Source organism: Patella vulgata, chromosome 8 (assembly GCF_932274485.2).
Source record: "Patella vulgata chromosome 8, xgPatVulg1.2, whole genome shotgun sequence".
Lineage (NCBI taxonomy): Eukaryota > Metazoa > Mollusca > Gastropoda > Patellidae > Patella > Patella vulgata.
This window is the reverse complement of record NC_065886.2, coordinates 41,349,523-41,366,786: the sequence shown is the minus strand read 5'-3', so window position 1 is coordinate 41,366,786 and position 17,264 is coordinate 41,349,523. Positions and strand designations below refer to the sequence as shown.

Here is a 17,264-nt window from a genome sequence, read left to right as displayed (position 1 = left end):
TAACCGCCGGTGGGGGAGGGACAAACCTTGGGTGTAGCCCTAGCTTGAGGGGGCTTCATCGATCAATGAAGGTGCTTACTCCATACCCAGAAAATTTTACAAAATAGACTGCTGAAGAGGCAGCTTGGCAGTATTTCAGGCACTGATCGGCGAGATAAAGAAAGCTGAAAATTATTTTTAAAAAAAACCCACTGAAGGGCAAAAATGCAATAATTCAATAATAAATTGGTCCCTCATGAGCGCCAAAGGCATGAGCTCAGGGCCTTCCATAGAAAAGTTTGAAAAAAGACTGGCGGAGTTGGGCAGTATTTCATACTCCCATACATACACACTTCACTTTATATTATTGTTTATATATAGCTCAGGTTAATTGGTTTCCCATTAATAGTGTTAATACATTGAATAAATAATAGGATTCCCCTCCTTTTAATCCCTGTAAGAGTTTCCGTTGCGTAGGTTTTGTTGTAAATGGCCCCCTAATCAAAGGTAAAGATTTAATTGTATTTGATTCTTATCTTTGTTGCATATTCTGTATATACTTGCCTACTATTCACATATTTGTATAATTTGCTTGATAAAGACGAGAGTATCCTCGTCGAAACGTCGCTTAGTATTAAACTTAGTAATTGTGTATCTATAAAATTGTACCTTGTGTTAATAAATAGAGCTTTTTTTTACTCAGAGACATGAAAATTATAAAAAACCACTACTGGCAGAAATGCAATAATTTAATAATGAAGTGCAGACTGCTCGCAGAAAACCCAATAATTATGATTTTGATGCAAACTATCGTATTATTGTGAGTAAAAATCGAAATACAACATATCTTTTCATCATTCGCTTTGTTAAGTCATTCTTGAATTCAAAAAAGAACAAATCTTGAATTTGCGTATATTTTAGTGAAGAGATCGACCACATGGTCCAGGTCCAACTTCATTGCCTTTTCCATGAGACTTATTACAGCCAAGTTGCGGGGATGCTTGTCAACCATTGTGCTATTCATAGTGAATGAATATTCTCGTCGCATTGAACCTATACCCCAAAACTTTCAGGATCGTAAAAAGCACTTCTCAACAATCTAATTAAAATATAGATCTATATTTCGTTTCGTTTTTTATACTTTCGATGGCCTACATTACATGTAGATCTAACAAGTTATAGAGGGAGTTCACGTTCTATGACGTCAGGTACCAAGCAAGCAACATTTGACCCGATTACGTCAGTCATTTGATTAACCAATTAGCAAACGCCATCTACTTTTGCTTTGCTTTGATTTCTATTGCCGCTAATGTCTACCCACAGTTCCGCGCAAAAAAGGTCAAACGCTCGATTGGACAGACCATTTGATTGGCTGACCCCTCATTTCAAGCAGAACACAAGTTAAATAACAACGCTTCCAGATCCAAGTGTAGTAAAGACAAGTAAAATCGAAATTTTGAACTATAAAAATGAAACGAAATTGTATCTGTGTTTTAATCAGATTGAACTTCTCAAGTGGTTCACATGTTATTGTTTATAGTAGGTTGACAACAGAATGGGCTTGATAAGAAATCACTCTGACTCTACAACATGACTGAGTGTGAATGTGAGATTTAATCATCGTAGAAGGTATTGATTACCAAGACATATCACAAATACATTCTCACAAAAGTATTTATAGGGTACCGGTAGTTATTCCCAATAAAAGTATGGCAGATTTGTTATTAATGGAAAGTAGAGACACCCAATCTTACTAGAAAAATACTGGATTCCCTGAAAAACACCCATTAGGCGAGCACAGGGCAGAAATGGCAGGGAATTACTAACTGGCAAACCGACAGCTAATTGTCTGCCAGCTTAGGGAGCGGTTATTATTTCTTGATCGAATTGGTAGGCTATTTTGGGAACATTAAGGGGTTTGAGCTGGCAATTAAATGGCTTAAAAAGAAGTTGGCAGAAGATAATCTAAGAATTTACTTTGGCTTAAATATACATTCTGAAAATGGGTCCTCTTTCATTCAAGTTACATGACAAACATGGCTTTAAAATAAGATTTTCTATATCTTGGGATGTTTCCTTGCGAATACAATGTTTTGAGAGGGATTGGAAGCAAAATTTTAATAGATTAATTAATTTGAATAGGGTCAACAGAATATTTTACTCAACAATATACAGTGAAACCCTCTTAACGACCTCAATTAACTGAAGAGAGGATTGATATTCCTTTTAGCAATTCAGCTTGCACAATATTGTAGTTTGCAAAGGATTCTGAATCCTTCAATTAGCGATCAGCTTTAATTGTGTTTATTCAGATTTGTTCAAATGAAGTTGCTTGTCCCCACGGGGGCTCAGCAGGGTGGCTTTAAGAAGCACATTTAGCTAATCTTAAAAATATATTACCCGTAGTCAGAATGGCTCAATAGATTTTAAATTTAATAGGAATCATCCTTTGAGGATAAAGATAAAAGGTTGTTTTAATGAAAAAGATGAACCTCATTGTGTGGAGCATGCCCGCCACTCCACAGGGGGGACGCTGGCTCACTAGCCTGGAGGTTGGGTGTTCAATCCCTGAATTGGCAGAGAATTTTCCAACGTGGTTTCCCCTTGTCAGTGGTGCAGGATGGAGGGCCTGACAAGGACAGCTGTTTAGTCGTTCTGATGGGACAAAACACTGAGGTCCCGTGTATACATTGGTATGCACGTAAAAGATCCCTTGGCACTGCCAGGGCTAAATTTCCCTCATAGCACACTGTATGGCATATGCCCGTCTTCATTAGCCCAGTCGGAGCAGAACAGTAGGTCATTAAACTCCATTTCATTTCATTAGTACCTTGATTGGTCAAATTTATATAATTTTGTTTGCTTCTTCTAAACTGCTTAGGAGGGGGTTCACGGGTTTGGTGGCCTTTTGGTCAAACTCATGTGCTTTAAATCTGTCATTGAGTCAAGTTGCATTTCCAACCTTTTATGTGACAAGGAGTAGTGTCACTTGTCTAACCTCAGAGCTTTCTCCGTGTCCTATGGTTTCCTCCCACTGTTTTTAGTTGGTGAAACTACATCTGTTGAGTTATAGGTTTTTCACCTTAAATAGTTGGTGAAATAGTTTATTATGAGGTAGAGCTTGAAAATAAAATAATTGGTTGACGAGTTGTAATAAACAAATGATCTAAAAATGGATGATTGCTTTCTTTGATTAAGATGTCATAGATTTCTTTAAGAATTAATTGACCTATTTTAAATTGGGTTCAGTTCGAGAGAAAAATACATCAGTTTTATTTATTAGTTTTGAACTCATCACAGGAAGTTAATGAAATTGAGAAATTTTAATAGTTATCTATATTTAGCAGAAAAGGTAAATGCCTAAGGACAGATATGTACTATAAATTACAAGGTAATGAAATTACAGGGAAATTGAACCAATAAGATATCATTGATGTTGAAATTTATTGACCCCAGCCTTTTGGATTTATTGGAATACAATAACTATGATTGAGTTAGAATGTTTAAAGACACATTATGTAAGAATTAGATAAAGATCTGGCCATTCTTCCTATAATTGTTCAAAAATACATAATTCAAAATGAATATATACCGATATTGAAAATTTCAGCCAAATTACTTTTTTCTGTGCGAAATTATGACTGTTTGATGTTTTGTAGTGTATATTGTTTATTATTGTACATGTAGCAGCAATACTTGATAAGCGAGACTTGTTAAATATTTCAATCTTGCTGGTGTTCAAATCTATTTAAATGTTGAAACTCTTGTCATCCGATATCCTAGAGAGTTGATTATAGGATTATGAATAGATGTCTGAATTATTGTTTATATAACATTTGAAGCAATAATAAAGACCTGCATTAGGCCGATTTAGATCTTACATAATGCATCTTTAAACTTTAAATGTTCATCAGGTGAATGTCCTGACTGATTTCATTAACAAACATATTTTACAAGGCTAAGAACTGTCTTGTTTTTCAAACCTTTTGGAACACAATAACTCGGTTTCTTATTAAGATGGAATGTTCCAACATGTAGATGTTCAATATGTGAATGGATTGCCTGTCTGTCTGATGATATGCATTTTCTGCTTGGGCTAAACACTGTCTGTCCGTCACTACTTTTAGAACTAAATAAGTCTGCTTCTGATTGAAGTATATAATATTAAAACTTGGTGTAGATGTTCAGTGAAATAACTGCATATTTTGAATTAATTGTCAGAAAATACCAAATTTTTCACTGCTTAATCTTTGCTAATATTAATTTGGAATAAAAAAAATCGAAATATCAACGACAGATAATCTACCAAGGGTGGTCCTTATTTTGCAAAATTTTGAAAAATTAAGAGGCTACACTCAATTCATGTTGGAATTGATGAGAAAGAAATGAAAAAAAAAAAAAATATAAAACATTTTTAGTGGGTGCTACTGTCTATCAAAGTTCAAACAAAATGTGACTTTTTGGCATTTTTTCAATTTTTTATATTTTTATGGAAAAAAGTTATACATGAAAAGAAATGTTGTTTCCTGGTTCATTAGAATGTGAACAAGACAAAAATAATATTTATAAAGTTACAGAAGATTTGTCCAGGAAATTGTATCTTTTTCCTAGACCTTTACTTTTAGCCCTACTGTTGTGGCTTCCGGTGTAATTCAAAGGGTCTGCCCTCGGAGCGATCTAGCTTAGCTTATACACTAAACCACTTGGTCTCATAGTAAGACATCATGAATTATTATTTCATCTATATGCGGATAATACACAATTGTACATTTCATTCAAACCTATTAAAAGTGACTTTCAAAGCTGAATATTAAAACTTGTATTGCAGACATAAAAATTTGGATGAAAAACAATTTTTTGAAACTTAATGCAGATAAGACAGAATATTTAGGTCTTCTTTTTAACAGGGAAAAGTGAAACTTTGATCAATCTATACATGTTGCATTGTCACTTCTCCGTCAGTCAGAAATATTGGTTAATTTTTAATTCAAATTTTTCTTTGGAAAATTACAAAAACAATATCTGTATAAAAGTTGTTTTAATTTAAGAAACATCGGTGAAATACGTCAATATATTCATTAGTTATTTCTCACATAGGTGAAATACGTCAATATTAATACACTAATATTAGTTATTTCTCACGTAGGTGAAATACGTCAATATTAATACACTAATATTAGTTATTTCTCACGTAGGTGAAATACGTCAATATTAATACACTAATATTATTAGTTATTTCTCACGTAGTTCTGTCCTATATGGTGTAACCCTCAAACAACTTGACAAACTGCAAAAGTTAAACATATTATACAGGGATCATATCACACCAATTCTATATAAACTACACTGGTTTCCTGTCATTTTTAGAATTGATAATTAGATTTTATTATCAGTTTTTAAATGTATAAATAACCTGGCACAGCTTTTATGTTGTTATGAATATCGTCGACAATAGGTCTTAAAGTGATAATTTGGTCCAAAAACTGTGTAATGTTTATGACAGAAAAGTACATGACCGACCGGATGAGATAAACTTCCTTATTCCATCTTCTAAACAAGAGAAATTTTAAATGACGACAGAGAAGTACATGACCTGATACTTTATATGGAAGTCTATTCCACAGTTTTGGGGCATCAACCTCAAAAGTCTTCTCGCTGAACTTGATGAGATTGGCATCTTTCTCAGTATAACGCTAATTCACTGTAAGTTGGTATCATTTAATCTTGTGCATTTAGCATTGATTTCATTCACGTTTGTTTAATATCAAATCAATTAATATCACCAAAAATCATACAATTTGTACTTATTTCCATTTTAAAGCTGACCATTCAGTTTTGATAAATAGTGTCCAATTTACCAGCGTTTAATTTCTCGATCACTGTTAAAAAATAAACAACCCAATTGATTATTGATGTATAATGATTAATTTTTGATCAGAGGTCAGGAAATTAAATATTTGTAAATTGGACACTCACAAGTAAAAATGAGATGATTTTGGATGATTATAAATGATTTTTACGAATTTTTAAACAAAGATTTGATATTAAACGAAAGTGAAAGAAATAAGTGCTGATACACAAGATTAAATGGTACCTGAGTTACAGTGTTATCACTTGGAAGACAGTAATTGTCAACAATAAATATTTACATTATTTTAGCTAAAATAACTTATTTTACAGATATTGTTTATGAGATTTTCCGAAGAAAAATTTGTATTAAAAATTACACCAATATTTCTGGCTGACTGAGAAGTGACAATGCAATTTTTTCCTGTTTTTTCCGGTTTAAAGAAGACCCAATAACCAAATATTTTGTCTTATCTGCATTAAGTTTCAAAAAATTGTTTTTCATCCAAATTTTTATGTCTGCAATACAAGTTTTAATATTCAGCTTTGAAAGTCACTTTTAATAGGTTTGAACAAAATGTACAATTATTGTGTATCATCCGTATATAGATGAAATAATAATTCATGATGTCTTACTATGAGACCAAGTGGTTTAGTGTATAAGCTAAAACATGATCAGTCTGTGGACAGAAGGGCTAGAAGTAAAGGTTTAGGAAAAAGACACAATCTCCCAGAAAAATCATGATGTCTTACTATGAGACCAAGTGGTTTAGCGTATAAGCTAAAACATCATCAGTCTGTGGACGGACCCTTTGGTTTACACCGGAAGCCACAACAGAAAGGCTAGAAGTAAAGGTTTAGGAAAAAGACACAATCTCCCAGAAAAATCTTGGTTTTGCCAATTTTCGAACCTCTGTATAAAACACTGGTATCACTTCTGTAACTTTATAAATATTATTTTTGTCTTGTTCACATTCTAATTAACCAGGAAACAACATTTCTTTTCATGTATAACTTTTTTTCATAGAAATAAAAAAAATTGAAAAAATGCCAAAAAGTCACATTTTCTTCGAACTTTGATAGGCGGTAGCACCCTCTAAAATGTTTTTTATTTATTTATTTTTTCTATTTTTTTCTCATCAATTCCAACATGAATTGAGGGTCGTAGCCCCTTAAATTTTCCAAATTTTGCAAAATAAGGACCACACTACTCTGGCATGGGTTCAGTCGGATACAAACAAGCCCATCAACCAGATTTTACAAAACATAAAGATGGTGGCAGCCTTGTTTTACATAGAGTATACAGGTCACAATTCTATGGAATACAATTACTGCTTTTTACTGAGCGACGTTTCGACTAGGCTTCTCTAGTCATTATCAAGCTATGATAAAAAATGAAAATATGACAGGACAATATATACATGTACACAACAATGCTTAGTTAATGCTGACAAACAGTAATTGTATTCCATAGAATTGTGACCTGTATACTCTAGTTCAATTACTAAATGCCATTGAAACAGTTTTACATAGAGAGCTGCATAGATTCCGGTAGATTGAATTTCAATTCCACATATCTTTGTACATACTGAACGGATTTGAACCATTTTTGGACTGATATTCCTTTTAAAGATTCAACTTTTACAATATTTAAATGATTGGTTCGTCAATCTGTCCGTCTACACATCTGTCTAAATTATAAACCAACAATTAAAATGACTGTTTCATATATTTTTACTTTGAAACCACAATTTACTTTCAATTCTATTTTCAAACAAATACCAGTCGACCCCAATGACAGCAGTGGGAGTATATGCTCATAATAGTGACAACCCATTTGACTCAGATTATATGACAACCACAATTGACTTTACTTTTTTGCAATAAGAAAAAAAATTTAAGATCATAGCAGAAATCAGGGGTTTTTTTTAAAATCTACATGTATAAATTATTTTTTTAACACTAGCAAGAGAGAGAGAGGTGTCCACTTAACCTAGGTTATTCAAATACAATCATATGAGAGACAGAGAAATGGGGTTTAATGTCCACTCAACAAAATCTAGGTCATTTTGGGACTAACACATGGTTCAATTTTAATTTCTATAATTCCCTTGCGTGTAGGAGTCTTTCTTTAGCAATGGGAGGAAACCGGAGGACCCAGAGAAAATCAACGAGGTTGGACAAGCAACCCTACTTCCTGTCATATACAAGCGGGGAATTGAAACCACGCCACTTGACAGACCTTCTCATTGCGTTAAACATTTGACCACCCAACCCCTCTACTAACATATGGTAAATTTATTTCAATAATTCACTTGTGAATAGGGTTCTTTGGCAGTAGGAGGAAACCAAATCACTGACCAAGGCCATACAATTTGAAAATTGTTTACTAGACTCAAAGTGTATCAAGACCCTCAGGGTTGGATGGCCGATTGGTTAGCACATGCGCGCTGTATCATACGGTCTGTCATTGAGTCAGCTGGCCGGGTTTCGATTCCCCCAGTTGTGCGTGATAAGGAGTAGGGTCGCCTGTCCATTTTTGTTGGTTTTCTTCGAGTCCTCCGGTTTTCTTTCACTGCTAAATACCCCTACGCACAAGCGAATTATTGAAAAACAATTGAACCATGTGTTAGTCCCAAAATGACCTAGTTTGTGTCGAGGGACGTTAAACCCCATTTCTCTCTCTCTGTATCAAGACCCTGAAGAAATGAACTAAGTTTGGTTTAGTTTTAGCAAGCTTTTCTCATTAATTGGGCGAATTTAAAACTGACATTATAACCCCATGCACTAAGATTGAACACCAGTAAATGACAGTTTGAGTTTTTTATACAATCAAATTACAATTGACCTTTATATTGTCGTATCCACTTATGTTAAGGAATGACAAATTTGAAAGGAAAATTGGGTACAAAAAACAAAATGAAATGGGATTAAACATCCTAATGAGGAGGGGAAAATGGGGTTACAAAATTAATGCCCAAATAAATCAATTTTGTTTATTTTTATCTAGGATGGAAAAAGTGGTCGAACAGCGTTGTACCATGCTGTGGAATGTGAGAAGAAAAGTATTGTCAGTCTGCTTCTCAAAAGGGGAGCTAATCCAGAAATACAGAATTATGCTGGTAATACGGCCATAATGGCTGCCCAAGCAAGAAGTTTTACTGACATATCATATCTGTTAACTAGTAATGTTAATGATTTAAATGATATGGAAGTTGATGAACAATCTAATGAGGTAGGTTATATTATGTTCCTTTTATTATATATGCCTATGTCACACTCCACATATTAATACCTGATGCTGATGTGCCCTTTGCATTTTTAGCTAAAATATCACCTCTCACGTCTTAATCCGAGCAAATATTAACATTTAATTAGGAAAACCAAAATTAAAATACTAACGTAAGATAAATGTCTGAGCTTGGATTTTATTAAATCGGATTTAAAAAAGGACTATCAATACTGTTTTCGCGTGACAACAAAATGGCAAAAGGTTATAGGGGCGGGTACAGGAACTTTGAAAAGGGGGCTGCTATAACGAGTATGGTACACTTTTTTTTTTACCATATTGCCCAGAATAAACCTACAGCAAGTGAACTTAACAATGAACAATACAAATATATACTTCTATGTTTTTATATAATAAAGGACATGTTGATTTGTGCCTTTTGAGATTTTATAACATTTTATATAATATAATGACAAAGTCAGTGGAAAGTTAATTGCATATTAATGTCCTGACAGGCCAAACCAAGTTAGTAGATTGTATTTTTATATGTATAAATGACCAGTGGAGCCAATTAATGCGAAACAATTTTCATAAATCACTATTTAAATTTTAATCTTTCAAATGACCGGTCCATACCTCAAGCCTTTTTTTAATCTTACTTAAAATCCCTTAAACCCCACTGTTCCGACAGTCCAGATTAGTTGGGTAAGCGACTAAGCATATTATTACGAAAACCCTAACTAAGGATAAATAAATGTAGAAAATGCCATTGAACCATTTTGGGACTGATATTCCTATTAAGAGAGGGGATCACGTGGCTAAGTGGGTAAGACGCTGGCTCGCTAGCCTGGAGGTCGGGTGTTCGATCCCTGCATTGGCTGAAAAAGTTCATCCAGATTTTCCGGCGTGGTTTCCCCTTGTCAGTGATGCAGGACGGGGGGCTTGACAAGGATAGCTGTCTAGTCGTTCGAATGGTACGAAAAACCGAGGTTCCGAGTACAAATTGGCGTGCACGTAAGTGATCCCTTGGCAGTTGGAATTCGATATAAGAGTAGGCCGTAGCGCCGCTGCCTGGGCAAAATTTTCCCTCATAGCACACTGTATGGCGTATGCCCGTCTTCATTAGTCCAGTCTAGGAGCAAAGCAGTAGGACGTTAAACCCCATTTCATTTCATTTCCTATAAAGAGAATTATCTTTCACAGTATTGTAGTTTGCAAGTGATTCTATAGTGCTAAAAATGATGCATCAGGGACATACAATCAATGAGAGTGCCCATCAGGGCTGCCGACAACCAGTATCGCAGCGCAATTTGCGATACATATTTTGTCCGTTGCTAATCAAAAATTAAAATCTAAAGTTTTTGATTCGCAGTAACCGCGAATCATTAATATGCTTGTCATTTTGGATATTGACACAAGGATAATCCACATTTGAAGACTAGAAAGCTTTCTCAACAATTTCAACGAGTATAAAATGTTGAATAAAATTTTATAAACAAAACTGAATTCTCCGTGTGACATTTTCTTCTCGAACTACCCAGACACAATTCATTATACGGTACTATGTAATACAGGGACATAACTCTATGAATAGGGACTATTAAACCGGAAACAGGGAATCAAGTAGTACCACTCACGTTGCGAGACATCAAGTAATTATATGATATTTTGAAAGAAATAAATCCAGTGTATCCTCTACGTATTGTAAATAAAATATAAAAAAATAAATGTTAACGTATTGTAAAATGATAAATCAAAGTAAAAATTCCCGTAAAATATCACGTGTCTAGTCAATCGAGGTGCGCCCGATTGAACAAAAAAAGCAATACACGATAAAAAGCAGACGAAATTGTTTTCTAACGAAGATTTCTAACGTATAAAAAATAACAATTAAAATGATTGGGGCTTCGGAAGTCACTGTTAAGAATTGGCTTCAGACATAAGACCTAACTAAATGTCTACATCACATTCACAAACTGTCACAAGTACTTGTGGCAGTCCTAAAAAAATCTAAGATTAGTAAGAATGGAATCTAATCATATTTTTTATGAACTAAAGTAATATCTTGTTATTTAGGTGTTTTATGTTGAAACTGAAAAACTGCTAATCAATTTTTAAATTTGCTAATCAAATTTGGCAAAATTGGACTTTTTGATTAGCAGTGCTGCTAATCAACCGTGAAAAATTACCGACAGCCCTGGTGCCCATATATCATTGGGACCTCTTCATGCCACTGTATAAACATATTAGTGACAGTAGAGAGTAGGTGCAACAATATTTAATTTCCTGTAGGAAAAAACATTGTTTGAAGCCTAAATATGATCATATCTTCAATATCTGTGACAAGAGACAAAGTGGAGCAAAACAAAATCCCTAATATAAAAGCTGCCACATTTCATACTAAAAATATAAAATACCCTAAATATTAAAAATATATTAGGGAATCTAAGAGAATTTAATTTGTACTACTGTTTTTTTTTTTTTTCAGGATGACGTTTCAAGTGATAAAATAACATCAGAAAAACCTCACTACCATCATGTGACACCAGTCATTCAATATGTTAAAAGTGATGCAAACACACCACCTGGTGTCATTCGTGTGATAGATCAATCGGCTGTGGGCCCTGCTCAAAATAAAAATGTATTAACTTCGGTGATGAAAGCTAAGATCGATGACTTTCCAGCTATGGAAAGGATATTGCAGTCTAATGAATTGCATGCTGTAGAAAATTACAGCACTGAAAATTTACCAGGTCCAGCTTTGGGACTGTTAGAAAATATGGAGAAAAGTGAGAAAACATGTTCTAAGAATAATTCAAAAAACAGGAAATCACCAGACGCTGTTGCCATGGGAACATCTACAAATAATTCCAAACTAGAAACAGAAACTGTTAAAATCTCTGTGACAACTACACAAACCAGCGAAAAACATCCGGCAATAGTTCCAGAACGACTAATATCGTCCGCACGAACTCCGGTCACCATTCCAACAGGAATTCAATCCTATATTAATCCTGACCTTAGAGCTAAAATACAACAAAATTTGATAAATAAAAAGTTGAAAGCCCAATTATCCGAGGAGAAAAAAGACTGAATATATGATAACTCCTCTCTATTTTGGGGAACACTTCACCAATTATGATTTGTTTTTGTTTTTTATTTCAAGACACTAACTGTAAATGCTTAGAATAACAAATTTGAAATGGCCATTTTAACTGCATTTAGACATATATTAATTTAAACATTATGTAATGGTGATTTATTTAAACTTGAGAATAAGAACAGAGAGATGGCTAGAATATGAGTTGATCAATCTAATCCTGATACAAACAGACACATAGTGGATGTTTAATGTTAAAGCTGATTTGTTTACAACCTTGAAATATACACAATTAAGGTAGATAATCCTTCGTTGAATACTGCAGTAATGTAAATGTAATTATATATTAGTTTGCCATGTATATAATTGTCTCATCCGAATTGAGTAAAGATACATGTTTAATTGTCTCATCAGAAGTGAGTAAAGATACATGTTTAATTGTCTCATCAGAAGTGAGTAAAGATACATGTTTAATTGTCTCATCAGAAGTGAGTAAAGAAACATACAATTAGCTCATCAGAAGTTAGTAAAGATACATGAATAATTGATTCATCAGAAGTGAACAAAGATATGTGATTTTTCTGCACATTGTGTTGTTGGACCTGAATCATACTGGTCTATTTATAGCACAAGAGTGTATTGTTAAAGGGGCAATCCCAGGTTTCACAAACCACCATTAGATAAATATGAATATCAAATTCCAAAATGGCATGATATAGCCTATTTTCTTAAAAGGGTTATATACATGTAATTCATTTAAGAAATTTCTCTCTTCAATTGTATGAATCACTTGATAATCGTGATCGCTGTGACTGCAGCAATTGTACAGATACGGTTATCCAGGCATTTACCGATTGTGGAATTTGGAGACTTATGGCAAATACCAGGTAGAAATTGAAGGAAGAAGCAATTCAGATTAGGTCATTTCACAGGACAAGGATAAAGATTTGCAAGTCTTTCACCCCGATTTAACCCTTTGAATTCACTCAAATGTATCTGGGACTGTTCCTTTAAACTAAAGACTAAAATCAATATATTAAGAATTTACACAAATTTGGTTATTTAATTAACTTGATTCAAGAAAAATATTTGATCATCCAGAAAATATGACACATAGTAGATAATTAATGTTAGTATTTTGTAAATGCTTACTGTATTTAAAATCTGTGTCCTGAATGGATATTGTTAATGTTTCATATGAATGGATTTTGTTTAGCCAAGTTTATTGTATTTTACAATATGAATGGATTTTTTTTAGTGCATTGTACAATATGAATGGTTTTGTACAATGGGAAAGGACTTTGTTTAGTGTATTGTACAATATGAATGAATTTTGTTTAGGGCATTGTACATTATGAATGGAGTTTGTAAATGGATTACACATGAATATTATTGTTATATATACAAGTATGTGAATGAGGCGGGTCTTCCCATATCGCTGAATCACCAAAATTTGGAAAGTCGACTGCGGCACTCTTTGATGAGTTAAAAACGGATTAAAAGCGTTAATGAGGCAGGGACCAGTCATTATTAATATAGTTCAATTAAATTGATTTTATCAGAATTCAACTCAGTCACTAATTAATAAAATGAATATATTTCACTTAAATTACATGAACTTGAATTTTGTCAGAATTCAACTCACATTCGAAACATAGACATGAACAAGGAAGAATAAATTTGTTAGAATTTTTGGACTATATTGGACACTTTATGCGTGCAAAAAGTTAAATTTATGTGTTATGTTATGTGTTAAAAATAAATGCTCCCAATATTATCTGCTTACTTAGTTTTATCCTTCAGCTTGGGTCTATTGTTCTTGACCACTCAACCCCTTAACAATAACCAAAATTTTTCACCTAAAACTTGGCGAGTCAGCGATATGGGAATGAACCGAATGAGGATTATATGAATTTTCTTTGTAAACTGACCCACATGCATGTATATGAAACCCATTTAAACCAAGGATGTATATAACAGTCTTACTCTTTAATTGAACTATTTGAATTTGAATTGTCCAGGATTTCTTATTAATATGTTATAATTAAAATCTGACAATCTGGTGGACGGTTTGGAATAGGTGGGGGTAGAGACCCATTGGTTTAGTGGTCTAATGTAATCAAAGTTATTATAAAGTTACACCCGCTTAAATAAAGGGAAACACCGGCAATTACAGATTCTTTATATTTCATTCATTATCTGGTATCTAAATAGTTTTCACCATTTTCAACCCAAAGTTACTTTACAAATATTTCAATGAATGAATACAAAGGCTCTGATGTAAAAAGAGTAACTGTCAGCCACTGTACATAAAAAAAGGACAGGCGCTATAATAGTCTTTGATCCAACACCTTTCCTGTTTATCAAGTAGAAGGAGAAGCTGTTATTGCATGGTTTTGTTTATACACAGTAATAGCAAAACTCAATGTAACCACCACATCTTAATTTGTTCATAACAGGTGAAGTGATCTGTACTTCAGGTTCTGCATTGTGAAACCTTTTGATAGCTAATTAAATGAATATAATAAGTAAAATGACTCGAACTCTCATTCAACATATTATAGGTATTATTGGTCATTTCCATGTACAAAAAGGTTGTTTATCAAAAATTGGTGTATATTTGTTGTTATATTATATTCATCGCACAGAAACAATTATATTTATTAATATGGCAGAAATAATTGTACAATGGTTAATTGTCCAGAATTACTTGAGCATTTCTATTAAGTGCCACCTATTTGTAATGGAATTTTGAATACAATCCCAAGTTATGGTGTGATTCTCTAAAAATAAAATAAATTGGTTTATTTTATTTTATTGCAAAGCACATCTACGTATTAAGAAGTGTTTTTTTTTTTTGTTTCTTTCTTTCTTTGTTTTTTTTTTTTAAATTCAAATCAATTTAGATTATGTTTAACATACTAAAATATCTTATATCAATATATAGCTGGAAATATATGTGAACCAATTTGTTTGAGCGGCATTTAGTAACTGGATGAGAGTAACAGATGACACAATTTATGGAATACAAGTTACTTGAAAGATTTATTTCAGACGTTTCGACAGGGTTCTCTTGTCTTTATCAAGCAAAGAATGACAACCATAGTACCATACCATACAGTTGTATATTGATATTGGTATATAGATTTTTTGGTGGATGTACTTATTATACAACTACGGTTGCATGCACATACATTTACTTTTTCATCTGCACTTTGAAACAAATTTGAAAAAATTTGTGGCTCCCATTTTATGGAAATCTTGCTGTGTCACTGCCATCAAGACAAATTCTTTAATACCGTACTTCTAATTTTCCAGAGAGATATTGGAAGAGGTTGATCCGGTGTTGAGATTTTAAAATTTTTCTTGTCAGACATTTTCACCGAAAATAAAGGTGCATAACTCTTATCATTATTTAAGCAGGCGGTTTCAGACCACAATTAAAAACCATGTGTCAACAAAATATTTAAATCCATACTAATAAAAATAATAGGTGCAACTTGTTTTTTTTTTTTCATATTTAATTCCTGTACCTTATTCAAATTTATGTCATTAATATTCATACAAAATTATGTATTGTCGTAATACGGCCGTTAAACATAGCCAGTATATCTTGTGTTTGACGCTTAAAGATCAATGTAGTCATATGCATATGATTTATAGTATTGGGGGGGGGGGGGGGGTGCCTTAAAGAATAAATTGATTTGAATGAAATTTTCAATATATATATTCATTTTTCATAGCAAGAACAGCCAGCTCTTACATAAATCATGAATAATACATCTTTAAGGGTTGAACATAGAATTTGATTTATAAGAAAGTGTCAAATACTAGAAGTCAACATTTGTATCCAAAAAAATGTGGCCTGTTGTGACGTCACTGGTCAAACATGAGTAGCTTCATATAACAAGATACTGACATTATATTATGATGGCATTGATTAGCCTTTCATTTAATTTCTTTAATCAATGTATTGTATTGTTTTCAAGGGTGTTATGTTTAATAATATCATTTCATTTTATATTTAAGAAAATACTGAATATTAAAATTATTGCGACTGATGATGGGTCACATTTAACTTATTAATCTCTTGTTCGCTTTAACTTTATACACCCATATTGTCGTCTCTTGTATGTCAGTCCATTCGCCAATGAACAATTTCTTGTGAACAAAATTTTATTCAATTTCTCTTACTCTATTGATCAGAAATTTCAGAGCTATCCCCCTATTCTGAAACCCTGTTAATGCCATACACTACACAGTTCTAGATAGAACTGGATCAAAATCTCTGGGATTGTTCAAAGATAACCCAATCATTTTTCTAAAAACAATTTAATCATAAATTCCAAAGTGTGTTTCGCTAGGAGATATTTCCCTGGTTACATTTTGACATTTAAATTTTGTGAATGCGTTCGAGGACAACTATGGTTAACATTGCTGTTGGTGGGTGTATTAAGGGGTCTGGCAAGCTCCCATCTTTGTTTCGTTTCACGTATTACAAATGTGTATTTACTTATTGTAAATGAACAATGTGTAGAAAATATACTTATTATGATTAAGAGAATAATATTTGTATTAATGTTTGTTTATTTTTATTGTATTGGTATATTATTTACATTGTATATATTGTGAAAGATTTTCAATTCACATTACATTATGATTAGAATATAATTGAAAAAGTGCTACTTGTATTATAATAATGGCAAATTAAATCATTCTAAAATCCCTTTCTAAGAGGTTGTTATTTTAATGCCAATCTGATTAAAACACAGATCCTATTTCGTTTCATTTTTATAGTTCAAAATTTCGTTTTACTTTACACTAGGATCTGGAAGAGTTGTCATCATTGATATGTTCTGAATGATGTGAGGGATTAGCCAATGAAACGATCTGTTATGGGGAACTTTAGGCGTGTTTTGCACGGAACTGTGGGTAATCCACTAGTAATATCAATGCTGATTGGTTGATCAAATGTCTGTTGTCATAGGGTCAAAAGCTGCTTGTATGACCTCTGACGCGACCTATCGCTACAACCAGTCAGATCTTCATGGAGTGTAGGCCATGGAAAGTATAAAAAAACGAAACAAATTATAGATCTGTATTTTAATC

At 33.0% G+C, this 17,264-nt stretch overlaps 1 protein-coding gene across 1 annotated transcript in view; it reads left to right on the top strand.

The window, feature by feature from the left end:
* Positions 1–13,906, top strand: part of LOC126829807 (ankycorbin) — a 28,287-nt gene extending 14,381 nt beyond the window's left edge. Inside the window, exons 6-7 of the mRNA XM_050559938.2 lie at positions 8,837–9,061; positions 11,544–13,906. Of these exons, the coding sequence (XP_050415895.1) occupies positions 8,837–9,061; positions 11,544–12,149 (831 nt within the window). The 3' untranslated portion in view covers positions 12,150–13,906. The remainder of the gene's footprint in view (positions 1–8,836; positions 9,062–11,543) is intronic.
* Positions 13,907–17,264: the final 3,358 nt, after the last annotated feature.